General features: G+C 37.8%; 1 protein-coding gene across 1 annotated transcript; it reads left to right on the plus strand.

The window, feature by feature from the left end:
• Window positions 1–48: 48 nt before the first annotated feature.
• LOC124120674 (ADP-ribosylation factor 4-like) lies at window positions 49–15619 on the plus strand. The gene is made up of 6 exons (XM_046483551.2): window positions 49–295; window positions 4432–4512; window positions 4716–4825; window positions 7163–7234; window positions 12718–12840; window positions 13407–15619. The coding sequence occupies exons 1-6, from the start codon at window positions 229–231 to the stop codon at window positions 13491–13493; spliced, it is 540 nt and encodes a 179-aa protein (XP_046339507.1). The 5' UTR covers window positions 49–228; the 3' UTR covers window positions 13494–15619.
• The last annotated feature ends 587 nt before the right edge of the window (window positions 15620–16206 follow it).

Genomic DNA, 16206 nt, shown 5'->3' on the forward strand with positions numbered 1-16206 from the left:
TTCGTTTCGTGTTTATTCTTTACATTCCACATTTTGATTTTCGGGCATGCTGGGACTGCTACCGCCATTATCGCTGACGTCACTGGTAGTGGTTGGCTAAATTGACGTGGCATGCATGTTACTTGTTCTCACATGCGAAGCGGTTGAACATTTACGAAGAAAGGTTGATCGTACCTATCTTAGACCCCGTTTATATTTATTTTGCTGAACTAAGTACATTTTACCAGTATGGGTCTAACATTGTCGAGCGTCTTTGACAGACTCTTCGGGAAAAAACAGATGAGAATTTTGATGGGTGAGTTTATTTCCTGTAGATTCGTGAGTGTGACAGGTTTTCTTTCAAGTTTCATATATGTCTACGTTCTGTCTTTTGATTTTATCATACGTGTGAAGTGTGTCGGTTGTATAATCACGGTAATGTTTGTTAGCTGGATAGATCAACCAAGTAAACGGTAAACACAATAACTGAGAAAACCCGAGTGTACCGTTAGGCCTACCTTGAATTTGATTTCAATGCTACAGGTCGAATAATTTTATACATTCTGAAGTTCATTATTCCCAAAGCGGGAAATGAAATGGGTAGGTATAAGGTAAATAGCCCGTAACTTTGGTGGGATTATTACATGTCTAAAGGATTATCATTATGGAGACCTGCTTCACTTCTGCCTTTCCTCCCACATTGGTTTAGCAGACACTCAGTCAAATTTAGAATTTTGCATATTGTGTTAACAAATCACTGATTAAGCTTCAGAAATCCTTCAGAAATACATATCATAGGATGGTAACTCTCCCACTTGGCTGATTAACTTTCAGAAAAGATCTTTCTGACACTACCGTGGGGAGCCAGAAAATTCATTTTGGTCTAAGAAAATGTTTATTTGAATTAAACCATAATATTATTATAGCATAACAGCAGTAATCCATGTCCAATTGTGGTGCATATTCATCTAAACTGAATTTTGGGAATAGAGAAATGACTTTGAATTGTGGCGAAAATGTCCGTTGGGGGGGTGTAATAACTTATGACACATCTCAGCTTCCAGGCACCGTTTCTAGTACAGCATCAACTGTGCCTGTTATGGGAATACAGAAGATTTCCTTAAGCTTGAGATGTTTTACCTACAACAAAAAGATATGAAAAGAAACATAAGGAGTCTGTATTAAACTTGGAGAAAACAATGTTTCTTGACTAATTGGTTTCTTTTGTTTTTCAACAGTTCTTCACAGTACCCCAAGTCATTTTTCATGCTTTTCTCTTTTTGTGTTGCCTCTTCCAATGTGCTAATAGAATCTTCCAAAGCTTCAGTTGACTTTTCTACATATTCCTTTGAAGATTTCAGCTTTTGTTGAGTGTATTCAAATTCCTTCCCAATTTTCTTGACTTTTGAAGCATTTTTGGCCAGACTGGTTTTAGTTTGAGCATGGGCACTCTTTTCTCTGAAAATTTTTCCTCTAATATTTGGCTTAAGGGTTTCCAATTTCTGTCTCTTTACCATGTTTACAGCAAATTCATCAGTGGCTCTTTTAATTTAATTTTCAAATTGTAAATATCCCTTTCTAGAGATATTCTTTTTTTCTTTCTTGTTTTGCATTTGTGGGTTTAATTTGCTTACTTTATCCTTCAGACTATTAACTTCCTGTCCAAGGCCTTGCAATACCATAACCTGACCTTGTTCTTTCTTCATGCCCTTAGGTACCAGAGTTTGTACTGGCACAAGGAAATGCTCAGCTCTATATTTTTCCTTAACTTGTCCTTTCTTCTTTTTATCTTCTTGCTGTATTCAATGAAACTTACTCATTAAGGCATTAAAATTAAGCAGGTGAAAAGGAACATCAAAAACCTGTGCAAACCACGTAGCAAAAAATTGACGGTTTCCAGGGACAAATTTGTGAATTTCAAATACTAACCCATTTGTTTGAAACTTAGTCGGAACTACACTCACAACAGCCTGTGCTTTCATGCTGTCAATAAGTTGCAACTGTTCAAGTAATGGGAACGTTTTCAAACTTCATTGCTTATTTTCCAAACTTTTTCTTTGCTTTTTCAATGCTACGTTTCTGGATCTTGATCTCAGCAATGGAAAGGATCCAGACCTACTACTACTAATACTAAGTGATGCAATGTTTCTCTTGAAGTTTTTTCGCTCACAAAATTCACACTCAAAATGATCATGAAGCCACTGTGCAACCTTATTATTTTCTGACAAACTTTGAGAATAAGTTGATGTTACAGATTCACAATCTCTCAATTTTCTGTCAATATCAAGAAGATTATTCCAATCATCTGCCCCATCCCATCCCCCATGAAAGATTCAGATTGCTGTTCAATATTTCACACAAGTTCACTGTACTTTACATTAATTAAAACATACGTTTAGTTATTTATTGTAACACATATATATACATAACATCATAATTGTTCCTCCTACCTACGTTGAAACTACTTTTTTTAATGATACTAAACATGTTTCAGTCACCCCCACACATGACATTGACAATGTGAAATGGTTCAGCCTGACAGTTATTTTAGTATTTTTAAAATTTTAAACACATATCATAGTTTGTCAACACAAAAAATACCCCAATGTCAGAAATATATTCCCCAGTACAACATTCTTACATTTAATGCTTCAAATTACGAGGATTGTTGCTGGATTGTTGAAAACAAATACTATAGTGTTTGTGAATCATGTCCGAAGGGAAGGAACTGCATAGTTTTGTAAAAATTGCATACCGCTAATAGAAATGGGGTGGGGTCCGATTTAATTATTTTTTTTATATATTGTTCGTTATAAATTACATCTACAACATGTACAATGCACTGAAAATTATAACAAATTATTGCAGAAGAGAATAAACCTATAAACAACCACGTTTTCGGCTGTATTGATAGTTTTAAGAATAACCATGATAACTGTTGACTTCATCAATGTTACTCAACTTCGAAGACAATTCTAAAAATAGCAGCTTATGAAATACCCCAGTTTGTGAAGGACGCTGATTTTCCCACTTTCTGCGTTAATCAGTGAGTTTAGAGATGGGATTTTGAACCAACCCTCCAAGGTGTGGAAAACTAGCTTTGAGAATAATTGCCTCCTCTTGCCATGAGCATTGCAACATATAACTGGAATACTATTCAAAGCGGCTCTATACCACACTCATTCACATGAATGTCTCTATAAGAGTAGTCAAAATCTGTATAATAATTAATTTTCTAAATGTTGACAGCCAGAGATAAATAGAGCTAAAACTAGACTTGCCGCGTATCATCCTTGATTATTTGATATATTTTCTCCAATCTGTTATTATGTATACCAATTCACTTACTCATTAGTTTGAACTCAACAAACAACAAAAATGTCTCTTTTGAAAACGATATTGGTAAATATTAAAGATATCACAGCCTCATATGAGTGAGTTTGTGGTATATTTAGTCGAATCAGAAGACCATTATTTATGTACTTTTAGCTGTAAAATATGTTATCTTGAATGAAAGACAGGGTAAGATGTCTTTATGCTACAAGACATTTCCAGTAATGAAATGGCACGCAGTAAGGCAAGTTGAGAATGTGGAGTACTGGGATCTGAATCTCATTAAAATCAGACCTTAGTTCTCGCTACCACTAAACAAAGATCTGAAGACATCCCATTAGGGGTCATGTCAGAATGACCTTTCATCCGACTAATAAGAGCGACGCTTACCAGATTATGAAAGTGACAGTCGGAATGTGATTTCTAATCATGCAACCTCAAAAACTTTAACACGAACAGTAGTTACGGGTGTAATGACTGAATCCATACAATCTAGACATCTATTAGTCATTCCAGAATGTTCGTTTGTTCAGATTTCAAATTTGGAATCAAGAATTTGACGAAATATGTTTCGAAGCGTAGTAGCCAATTTGAAATTAGTGCCGTAAAGCACTAGAAAGCTTCCTTCAGATTGGTCATTCCATTGGTTGGTCAAAGTTCACGCAAGGTCGGTCTGATGTGACCCGTAATGGGATGTCCTCAGATCTTTGTTTAGCGGTAGCGTGAACTAAGTTCTGATTTTAAGGAGATTGGGAAGAAATGTGTGATACGATTGGACTGCTAATTTTAGCATTGTGTCATTCAATGCCTACAGGCAGTCCAATCAAGAATGACTTTGTTGACAGTTTACTTGATGTCTGCTGATACCACATGCTCTAAAGAATGATAAATGGGGGTTCAACCCCCTGTTCACTTAGTACCATAACACGTTACAAGATGGTACTTGTTGTTACCCTGCCTAGTGCTCAGCATTTGGGGAAAACATCAAGAACTGGTCGACTGAAGGTGGCATAATAGTATTATGTTCATGCCTAGTCTCAGATTGGGTTGTTAGCTTCCAGTTGTAAATTGTTCATACAAAGGATACACATTGATTATAGCACATGCTTACATTTTCAGTTGGTCTTGATGCTGCTGGAAAAACAACAATTCTCTATAAACTGAAACTGGGCGAGATCGTCACAACCATCCCAACAATTGGTAAGTTGTTTTACCTATCATTCAAATTTAAGTAAGTAATGCTTTTCCTATTTTGTTTTATTCAAACATTTCATTGTAAAAGGTCATTGGAATCTCTTATCAAAGTTTGAAAAAGTTGCATCAAGCATGTGTTTGTGCAGATGTCATAGTTGTGAGCAATGTTTGACGAAAGCAGCTTCTGTATTTTTAGTGAACTGTTTCAGGCTTTAATGTGGAGACGGTAGAATACAAGAACATCAGCTTCACCGTGTGGGATGTGGGTGGCCAGGACAAGATTCGACCATTGTGGAGGCATTACTTCCAGAACACTCAGGTGACCACATGTTCCTCTGAATAAATACCATGTTAGCTTGGTTCGTGATGTTAGATGGTCCTTTATGGTGTCGAAAGTTAGGGTGTTCTTGAGGTATGGTATGGTACATCATTTGAATCTTTTGCCCCCCCCAACCATGTAACACATGCTAAATCTTTACTATAATGTTAGTGTACATTGGTTTTTCCAGGGGACTTGGGACATTTTCATGATTTTATCAGTTTTTGATAGGATATTCTTCTGTCATGTCTATCACATTTATAAACATCTTTGGGACATTTTGGGTGACAATAAGTCACTGTCCTACAATGATTACAAAAGGAGCTGATGGGCACTAAAATTGACATTAATTGCAAAATTGGAAAATTGTGTGAGCAACCATGTTTCAGCAAATTGTTAGATTATTTTTGGGATCAGCTGATTGAAAAAAGTAGGTTTTTCGCAAATGGTTGGCATGGAGACCAAACTTGACTTTGAACAGAAATTGTTCGAGCTACAGCAGGAAAGACTTTGGCACGGATGACCCAAACACAGTTTCACAATCCTACACCTTTAATATTGAAGAAAATATTGAAACAAGTTCAAGTAGGCCCAAACTGCCCACAAATGGCAGACCAGAATTATTGCCAATTTGACAAGTGTGTCGGTTAGTGAGTTACCCCTTGGTTGGTCAAAGCCAAAATGGTCATTACAAATCTTCAAAGATTGTTCTTTTCTTGTGACGACTACTTAAAAATATTTGACCCTGTGACCCCCATTAAATCTTGACACTGACAGTTGAATGACCTAAGCTTTTTCACCATATTCTAAAATATATTCTTGGATATTGCTTCAAGGATGAAGCTGAAATTGTACATGTTTCATCTTATGAAGACATGAGGTCTATTTCACCTGACACCTGAATCTTGAAAACCTCTGGGCTTAACATTTGTGTGTGTGTAATGACCTTACGTAGAAAGACTCAAGTTTGTTCACCATGTTCACGGTATTACTATTTGCACTCAGGGCATTCTCATTAAAATCAGATCTTAGTTCTCGCTATCGCTGAACAAAGATCTCAGGACATCCCATTACGGGTCACTTCAGAACGACCTTTTCATCTGACCAATCAAAGCATCACTTACCAGATCATGAAAGTGACAGTCGGAATGTGTTTTCTAATCATTTAACCTCGAAAACATGAACACAGGGTATTCCGAACGACCGTTACGGTCAAAACTATCATCTATTTCTCACTTCTGTGGGATAAACATTTGAACGGAGGAGGCGTTGCACGGTACGTGGGAAGCACTGCCATTCAATTACAACCATATATTAGACATTCCGGAATGTTCGTTTGTTCAGTTTTCAAATTTTTAATCAAGAACTGTCAACATATTTTTCAAGCATACCGGTAGTCTGAAATGGAAGTCGCCAAGGTTGAAACAAGCGCCCTAAAGCTCATGAAAGCTGCTTTATAATCGGCTGATGTCAACTTCTTATTAGTCGTTGCAGTGGTCGGTCAAAGTACGTGAAAGTTTGTTCTGACGTGGCCCTTAATGGGATGTCCTCAGATCTTTGTTTAGCGGCTGCGAGAACCTAGATCTGATTTTAATGAGATTGCACTCAGAGGGGTTGGAAATATTTCTTCTTCTTTTTCCACAGAAGTTTTTGCACAATTTATTCATGAACTCACTGAACATGCTGAAGATGTTTGTATAAAAATAAGTTTAAAGTGTCATAAGCATATCTGATAAGAGCCTTGCTTCATAAGTCACAGTGAGCTTTGGAGCCTTGTGGCTCTGTTTTTATATATGGCTGCTTTCGTGGTCTAATGGTAGAGCGTACGCCCTGAGAGTAGAAGATCAGGAGTTAGAGATCCCTGGCCGCGTCATACCATAAGACAATAAAATATGGTACTTGTTGTTACCCTGTCTGGTGCTCGGCATTAAGGGAATACGACAGGGACTGGTAGGCTTGGAGCTATTTATGATAAACTGAGGGCTAGCACTATAAAATAAGCATTAGTCCGGACTAGTACAAGCAGTCACACATACACATATTAAACCCATGTTCTTTTGATTAACCATTGGCGTCAACTGTCTCACAATACGTCCCCACTAGAGTCCTCAGCACCTTTTCATTTTTCCTACTGCTTGATATAAGAGGCAATAAAATTGGATTGTATGGTCAAACAAGGTGGCTTATATGTAGAGCATGGCACATGATTAGTTGATTTAAAACGTTTCTTAACATGCTCAAGAAATGGTAGTTAGCACCTGTTTATCAAAATCATGTAGCATGTTCCTGGTGTATTGGAAGAACCATCATTGACTTAAACATTTCTTTTGTTTTCAGGGTTTGATCTTTGTAGTAGACAGCAATGATAGTGAACGTTTAGCAGAAGCTAAGGATGAACTCTCAAAAATGGTAAGTGTGTAAAGTTTGTTTTGCTGTTACCATTAAGGGTAAAACGATACACCGATATTCCGATGCATCGCGATACTTTACCCACGATACAATATACGATAAACGTTGGCCCATTTATCAATACGCCACGATACGGAACGCAAATCTCAAGTACAGCGTTTCCTCGGTATTGTGCCTTTCAATAAACCGCTAACTAGTCCGGTCAAAATAACGATAGACCCACCACAAATTGCAACAGAAATGTTTTTAGTTTATTTATATTAAAGAAGCCCTCCTTAACATCATATCAAAAATCTAGAAAAATCTAAATGGGGGAACATTTCCAAATTCAGTCATCTTTATTATGGCGATTACCTAGCATTTTCATAGAAAAAAATATAAAAATCAATTTTTGAAAATTACTCCAAGTTAACTATGTTACATATCAAATGAAAGCTACTAATACAGGCTTCATTATGTTATACCTTTCCATATTCTGTCTTGTTTTGATTCAGAGAAATCAGCAAAAATCTTTTTACAGCTTTCAATAATAGTAATCTATCGTGTTCCAAACAGCATTAAATGGTCATTTTCTGACCGAAACAACCCATTAAGTTATCAATGCAGCACACACATGCATAGTAACAGGTATGCACATCATAGTTCACTTCAAATGCCTCAGGCTGTTGGCAGTTCAAACAAGACATGCCACGACATTCGCCACACAGTGAAGAACATTGCAATCTGTGACGCCTACAGCTGCATCTGTTTGAATCACACATGCTCGGTTTATAGTAGCATTGTATTATTGCGAGCAGTTCTTTAGGAGCTGCTGGCATACCTGATAACTGTGGGATTTGTTCACCAATAACTCTCCAACCCCATTCTTCTGCTGCAATTTCATCCACCACTTTCCATTGCTGCACCTGATGATAGACCCACATGCTGTGAAATTTTGCAGCAGCTGATGTTGGGGGTAAGCATTGCAGGATGACGTAAGTCACACTTGATGTGACCTTCGCACGAAACTGACGGTATCTTAGATAATTTAGGTCTTCTCCTGGTAAACTGTTGTAAAGGCACAAGAGAGCCTATTCTCCAGATATTATTATCTGTTCTCTGGTTATATCCTGCAACAGCTTGTCAAACATTTTAGCATGTTCCCTGAAGTCAGGACTTGGCTGGAATATTTTCAAAGATACTGCTTTCCCTATGCTGTCTTTGTTTATTTTTGGCGTTCACGGGGAATTGTTCCTTCTCGGATTGAATGATCATGTCACCGTCAAACTTTGCAGTTGCTCCAACTACACCCTCGGTTCTCCTCAGATGTGTCTTATCCTTTGTTGGTGGGTTCTCGTTGTAGCCATCAAAGACAATTGTTGGCATGCCATAATGACTGGTGACATATTTGCAGTACATGCCACATACATCATTGTAAGTGATTCCACGAGGCCATTGTAAACGCTGCAGTAGTGATCCACCATCAAGCATATACTGAACTTCTTTTGGAATCAGAAGCGAGTTCCTGACATCAAACCTTTCCCATGTGGCATTAGAGAGAAGTGGTTTGTTAGCTTGCTTCAGTAGAATAGTGGAGTCAAACAAAGAAGTTGGATATGTACAGCTACAAGGTTCCTTCAAGGTGTCTGATGTATCACCAGCTTCTGTAACTAGTCTCTGGAACAAGAGTAGAGGGTTAACAGGTTCTGCAATTTCCTCACCTTAAACAGATGGTCTGCAATATCATGTCACACCTTGATTGGATTTCTTGAATGAAAGTCAGATACAATTTTGCCAGACATTGAATTCAAGATCATCGATCGAACACTTTTTGCTTCATCTGCATTGACTGTTTATTAGTTGTGATGCCATTTGCAATATTTCTGAGGACAGGGTCTTCATGAAATGGATCTCGATCAGCGAGGTAGTCTGCCAGGTTTTTCACATCTGATGTATTTCTGTGAATCCTTGCCATGGTCATATCTGTATGCTGTTCACTGCTGCTGTTTTCAACCTGAGTCAACTCTTGCGTTGTATTGTTTATCTCTGTTCAGACAGGCATGGGCATCAGCCATACAAGACGTTGTGTCTCGTTCATTCCAGTTCCTCTTGTTAGTCCACCATTTGTTTTTAAATTTCACATAAGCACTTGTTCGATAACTAGATCAGAGGATAGGCCTACCCACAAGCGATTAGATTGTCGAACAACGGGGTACCATCCTCAAACATCTTGTGAACTTCTGGATGCATTTCTGGCAGTTGTGCCATCATGGAGTATGGGAGCATATGATATAAGGATTTGAGATGGAGATTCCAATTGCACAGTTCTCTCACCTCGAATGAAACTCCTTAGGATATCCACCATCTCCATGTAATGCATCCAGAGGTTTGCTGTTCTCAAGTTCTTCATGGAGTCCATCATTGTTAGTTCCACTAATCAAATCATCAAATAGAGTACATCTGTCTGTGAGATCTTCATTATCAGGTGAGCAATCTGGGTGTTCCTTTGTCGCTTCACTACTGGTTCCTCTGACAATTCCTCCATTGGTTCTCTCATGAGTGAGTGAGTGTGTGAGTTTGGTTTAACGCCGCTTTTAACAGTATTCCAGTTATATCGCGGCGTGTCAGCTTAATGTGGGAGGAAAGGCCGAAGTGATGCAAGTCTCAGACGTTTACCACGTGAAGCCCATGGGCACGGCTATGGTGCTGACAAACCTAGAAACATAATTCCTAGAACCGGGATTCGAACCCACAACCATAGGTTTCTGGCGTGCCCAAGGGACGCAACTCTGCACAGCGAATCGTGGCGCCTTAGACGACTGAACCACCCATGTCCCCCGGTTCTCTCATGGTCTCTTGGACTTGTCCTTCAAACTTCTGTTCAGATTTGTTTGTTGAAACTTGAAAAACCTTCGCTACCAGCAAAGCCTTTACACTGGTATCTACAAAGACATGTGCTCTTGCCATTGCCTTTACTGATGACCTTGGTAAACATGGCCGCCAATGTGTAACTTGTCGGGAATCTTATCTTTGTCAACATTTATTGATGACCTCCCTTGACATATAAGATTTAAAAAGGAAATGTTTTAAAATGAAGGTTTTCAAACAGATAAACAATTTTTAATATTATCAAATAAATATAGTTAAGTCTAACAAAAATTATGTAGATGAATAAATATGGATATATGTATTTTCCCCCCAATTTTGTTTTTGTTTTTGTTTCAAAGGCCGATTATTTCACTTTTATGCAAAATAGATACAAACTATAGATACAAAAAGACTGCATGTGATGCCAGCTTTCATTTGATATCTAACTTGATATGGTTAAAGGAAAAATGAAACATTAAGTTTTCGGGCTTTTTTGTATTTTACATTGATTTACCCCCAAAAGATCATACCCAAACTAAACAATTTTCCCTTACTTAGATTTTCCTAGATTTTAAATATGTTGTGAGGGGATGCCTTCTGAACATGAAACAGGAGAAATCATTTCTGTTGCAATTTGTGGTGGGTTTGGTAGGATTAGACACTATATTGACCGGACTAAACTTGGTTAAATCGCGCGCTAACGCATGGCTCCAAAAAACATACTTACATTTTTAATAAGCCCAGGTTTTACACCGACAGATGTTTTTCCCCATCTCATAAAACATTATCAGCTGATCACCACACGCACATAACACCAAAAATACCAGTCAGCAAATCCGAACTGATGTACGCAATTCAATATCATTATTATACTATCTTGTTATCAAAACGTGTTCATTGTATATCTGGACTTGTGTTTGTAATATATTTTATTAATTTTATTCAAAATTTCATTTAATATTGTTTTCATTAAGTTATGTGAAATCATGTGTGAAGAGATACAGCAACCACGGTCAGATTACCGCTTTTGACGCATTGAAACAAACTTGGATGAATGGAGAATGGATGCATATATTAAAAATGCCATACTTTGACTCATTAAAAGTCATATTTGTGGCAATTTGGCTAATATATGTCAACATAACGTTATCGCAATCGAAATACATGTAGCACGGGAAGTCCCTAGGGTGACTGGTCAAATTGTTCCATACGTAAAAATATCCTGCAACAGCAATCACCGGTACCAAAATGCTACACTTGTGGTTCTTATAATTATAAATATATAATTATATAGTAAAAGCTGCAACTAACATGACTAAGGTAACAAGATATTGGAATAAATTATTCCTGATAAAACAATAATTTCAGATACAATTTCTTCGACCATTGCATCAAAATTCTTTGAAGTTGTATCACTGGTGGAGTACATAAATTATTTTCTGGTGTTTGAACTTTGAATTGTTTTGAAGGAAAGTTGAACAACTTCAGTAGTCTTGTTATTATAAAATAATTTTGACTGTTCCAAAATCATGAACGGTTCAATCTTTACATGCTTTAAGTCTTGTTTTTTTTATCATTGCGTATCGAGATACGTATCGTATCGTGACCAGAATATCAAGATGTGTATCGTATCGTGTCCTTCCTGTATCATTGCAGCCCTAGTTACCATAGGAACTATTTATAATCATCATCATACACGTGATAAAAGTGGTGCTACTTTCCTTAAAATGTGGGACCGCCTCCGTGGTCTAGTGGTAGAGCGTCCGCCCGGAGAGCGGAAGGTCTGGGGTTCGATCCCCGGCCGCGTCCGACCAAAAGACGTTAAAAGATGGTACTTGTTGTTACCCTGTCTGGCGCTCGGCATTAAGGGGCTAAAACAAGGACTGGTCGGCTCGGAGTCAGTATACTGTGTCTGAGCAGGGTATTCATGTTAAACTGCGGCATGGTATCTCAGTGAGCTAGCACTATAAATCGGCATCAGTCCGGACTAGTACAAGCAGCCACACAAACACACACACGTACATGCACGTCGCTATATAAGTGCAATAATCTTGGACGCGACGTTAAACCCCATTCACCTCACCTTAAAATGTGGCAAGGTAGTGGTTGACAATCAGTGTTGGATGTGTTAACATAGTAGTGTACATGTAGGTGTAATAATATCATAAGAAGTGGTTGACAGTCAGTGTGGGATGTACTAACATAGTAGTGTACATGTAGGTGTAATAATATCATAAGAAGTGGTTGACAGTCAGTGTGGGATGTGTTAACATAGTAGTGTACATGTAGGTGTAATATTATTTTTAGTACTAAGGGGTTGACATGTTAACAGAGAGATGTATGATTATGTTTCTAGGTTGGTCAGCACCATACCTATAGTTGTGTGTTTCACCAAAGTGATGAAAGTAAAAAAACGCATCACTTCTGACACACTGTTGTATAACTGAAATACTGTTTAGAGTATTCACTCACTACAGTTACTAATATTGATAATATCACCGGGTTCACCAGTATTGTATGATGTGTCTAGAATGGTATAGTGATTGAATGTTGGGGTATATATGTATCTATGCAATGTTTTGTGGAATGATTGTTCTTGTTGTCATGATCATGATCGGCTTCTTGTATTTTTTCAGTTACAAGAAGATGAACTAAGGGAGTCTGTTGTTCTCGTATTTGCCAACAAACAAGATTTACCCAATGCCAAGACCTCTGCTGAGCTGACAGAGGCTCTAGGACTAAATTCATTGCGGAGAGATGTAAGCAGTTGTCATTTATCATTCACTACTTGATCTGTGAGACTTTCAATGCTTTATGCAAATGTTATGAGTTTTAGTCGATTTTATCATCCCCTAGAAATGAACTTGTATGCAGTGAAAACCCAATGGCTTGACCCTGTACACTGGGAAACCTCACCCTCTGGAAAATTACTAATGGGATATAATTAAGCCAAAGAGACATTGGGACCAATAAATATAATCTTGTGGTTTTGATTGATAGGGTAGGTAGATAGGCATCTTTTTCTTTTTCCGTCACCCACACACAGTGAATTTGCCCAGTAATTCTGCAACTGTGTTGAGCAAATACTGAAAAGCTTGAATAGCAGTGGGGTCAGCATCTTATAGCTGGTTGGGTTATCAGCATCACCTGACATACCCGTGATCCATTAATCCCTGGTAACTGCACCACTCTGATTAATCGGTTTCATTGTAATTGCTTAATATTCATGTGCAATTCCTTGAAACTGAAACCAGCCAGTCAATGATGAAATCAATTAATTGGATCAACAAATGTTTCAATTCTAATGTATAGTTATCTTTTTCAGTGGTATATGCAAGCTACATGTGCTACACAAGGTACAGGCCTGTACGAGGGCCTCGACTGGCTATCGAACAGGTTGACTGGCAAGTGATTGTGACGAGGTAGAATGAACAGTCTTCATTTGTCATCTGTCTTCAGTATGTGCTGCAGCTGTAGCAACAAGGACTTCAACACAGACCACACACCATCCAAAGCATCAGCTGTAACAGATCCTCAGTCATATCTGAGGACAAGAAGCTTGTGTATCAGATCCTCATTATATTGCTGGTTGATGCCAGTCATTAGGAGCCGGTAGTCTGCAGCACATACTGAATTCTTTGTGGGAGTTGTGAGTGAAAGTGGTCTGGATCTTTTGGCAGTTCGCCTGGTAGCCATGTAACACTGGACCAGACACACAAGCTTTGGCGGGGTGGAGATATATATTTTTCTTGTACATTGTCATTCCTATAAAGGCTCACCCTGTATTATTTATGTTCAAGTATATTCTTCATCATTCACGATTATTGTCCCTCTGATTTTATTATTTGTGGGCGCTGGCCTCATCACCTGTCCATCTTCAGATCAGCATGGTAGCTGTCGTCAATACTTCATGGGTTTGTGTACACTAGATCCTCCATCACCCATGAATACATACATCAGATGTGGGTCGTAGTATATATATATATATATATACAGTACTCGTAGGTTGAGTGTATATTTTTAGTAAGCTATTAAAACTGTTAATGACCATTGTAAGTCAAATGAGCCCTACACTGTGCAAACCCTACCATTGCCTGCCTGCAACAGGGCTACAACATGTGGACGCGACCATTGTCAAGCAGGAAGCATTGCAGTTAGTGTGATGTAATCTGAGCACTCGCTAGCTTCCCTCTTACTGGAACCAGGCCTTTGCTGGATTTGGTTAAAAATAGAGACAACACTACAAGAGAAAACTGTATGTCTTCACAGGTGATGGAGGAACAAAGTGTAATGTATACAAACCATTTATGTATTGACGATGCATGGTACCGTCATTTGTGTTTCTTTAGAGTTTATGCACATAAGTGTTATTAGAATGGCATGATCACACCTGAGTATTTATGCAGTTCTATATGGTGATGGGGTGAACACTTTCCGCCCTTGCTCGTTGTAAATAACACTTGCTCGTGAGAGTGACTGTGTTTACCTAACAGGTAATCATGTTGATATGCATGCATGTCTTTGTGTAAATGTCATTTGGTTGGAATCTAAGAACTTGGTATACAAACAGAAAAGCTATGTCTATTCAGAAGGAAAATTTATTGGGTATAATTCTGGTCTTTGTTAAATTATGGTAAAAGGAAATTGACACAGAACACAGACTTGTATGGTGATCATTTCTCAATTTGTTTTATTTCTTACACTGTTCATGGTATAACGTTAGAACAACAGTGGAAGTATGGATATCAATTATGAAAATAGAAATTCATTTCTGCATCCTGATGGCTTCAAAGATGTAAAAGTGAGAAATGCGAAAAGAAAATGAGTGATCTTTGTTCTTTTTTATTTTAATTGAACAAAGGTAGTCCATCTCAAATAATCTTTTACAAGGTAACCTGTCTGGGGCAAGTATCTTGCATTGATTTGTTTCAGATGGTTGACCTAAAGTTTGTTACTGGTTCAGAAGATGAAATTAGGAAGGCACGGAACATGTGGAAAATCCATTGTTGACTTTGTTACATGAATTGTATATACTGGTATTATGGATTTTAGTGGTATGTGTAGTTACAACTGTGTATAGATTGCACTTCGCCCTCTGTGTAGCGCTTATTTGTACAATTGTATGTCACTGGCAGGTCATTTCTGAAAGATTGTCCCATCAAAAATATGTGTATCATGATGATAAGGGTGTATATTACATAACCAAGTCATACAATTTTGACACACATCGAAAACTTAAATTATGAGTATTTTCATTTTGGTGTTCATTTCATTAAAGGTGGAAAATGAAAAGTTATTTACTTCTGAAGTTTGGAAACTTGGAATTTGAGTTATGTTGTTGAAATATGAGTGAACAACTGTCAATATTCTTGTGGAGCTGAGGTATACGGGACATGCACGTGATGAGACAATGTGTTTCAGTGTGACGATAGCTAGTACTCTGCTTGTACATAACATCATCACTCTGTAAGCATACTCACATCAAACCTGGTCATGTGAGAGGGTGGATATGAATGATAATAAAAACTGTGAAATAAACATGAGACATTGTTATTTGTAATGGATGGAGTATCATGTCTGATTCTTACAGAAATATGGCCAGTGGCACATATTCCTGCGTACATCACAAAGATCGCAGATGAGGCAATGGTGGTTGAGTTGGTGGATGGACGACTACAACACTGCTAATTGTTAGGCAATTTAACCGTCTTTGTCAGAAATATGGCTCTGTCCTATTGCTTCAACGAGTAGCCTACTTGAGCATTCGGGGCCAGGTTGGATTTAGCAAAACTGGAGTTTGTTATTGACCGGCATTCTCGCTAAAGGGAGGTAACTCTAATTCACATACTTTGCTAATTTCAAAATACATGTGTATATATAAAGAAGTTGGAGCTGGATAGAAATAGTATTGATAGTATTTTTCTGTATTTTCATTGGATGATTGCTATAGCAGTTATCCAATCACATATGAGCTTATGTTAACATGCACATTCTCATATGACTGCTGCAAATACTTTTCAACTGATTAATATTTCAAACGAATGTCATTTTAATGTACACCAGTGTCATTGCCTTGTACCACATATATATTACAATATGTCCCAGAAAGTTGCGATAATGAAAGT

This window comes from Haliotis rufescens, unplaced genomic scaffold, assembly GCF_023055435.1.
Source record: "Haliotis rufescens isolate VD_foot unplaced genomic scaffold, xgHalRufe1.0.p SCAF_23, whole genome shotgun sequence".
In the NCBI taxonomy this organism is placed as follows: Eukaryota; Metazoa; Mollusca; class Gastropoda; order Lepetellida; family Haliotidae; genus Haliotis; species Haliotis rufescens.

What these genes read in the sequence shown, in the direction of transcription:
- LOC124120674 (XM_046483551.2), top strand. Translation starts at nt 229, where the DNA reads ATGGGTCTAACATTGTCGAGCGTCTTTGACAGACTCTTCGGGAAAAAA. An exon ending in CACAACCATCCCAACAATTG is followed by an intron (nt 4,513 to 4,715) that starts GTAAGTTGTTTT and finishes GAACTGTTTCAG; the next exon opens with GCTTTAATGTGGAGACGGTA. An exon ending in AGGATGAACTCTCAAAAATG is followed by an intron (nt 7,235 to 12,717) that starts GTAAGTGTGTAA and finishes GTATTTTTTCAG; the next exon opens with TTACAAGAAGATGAACTAAG.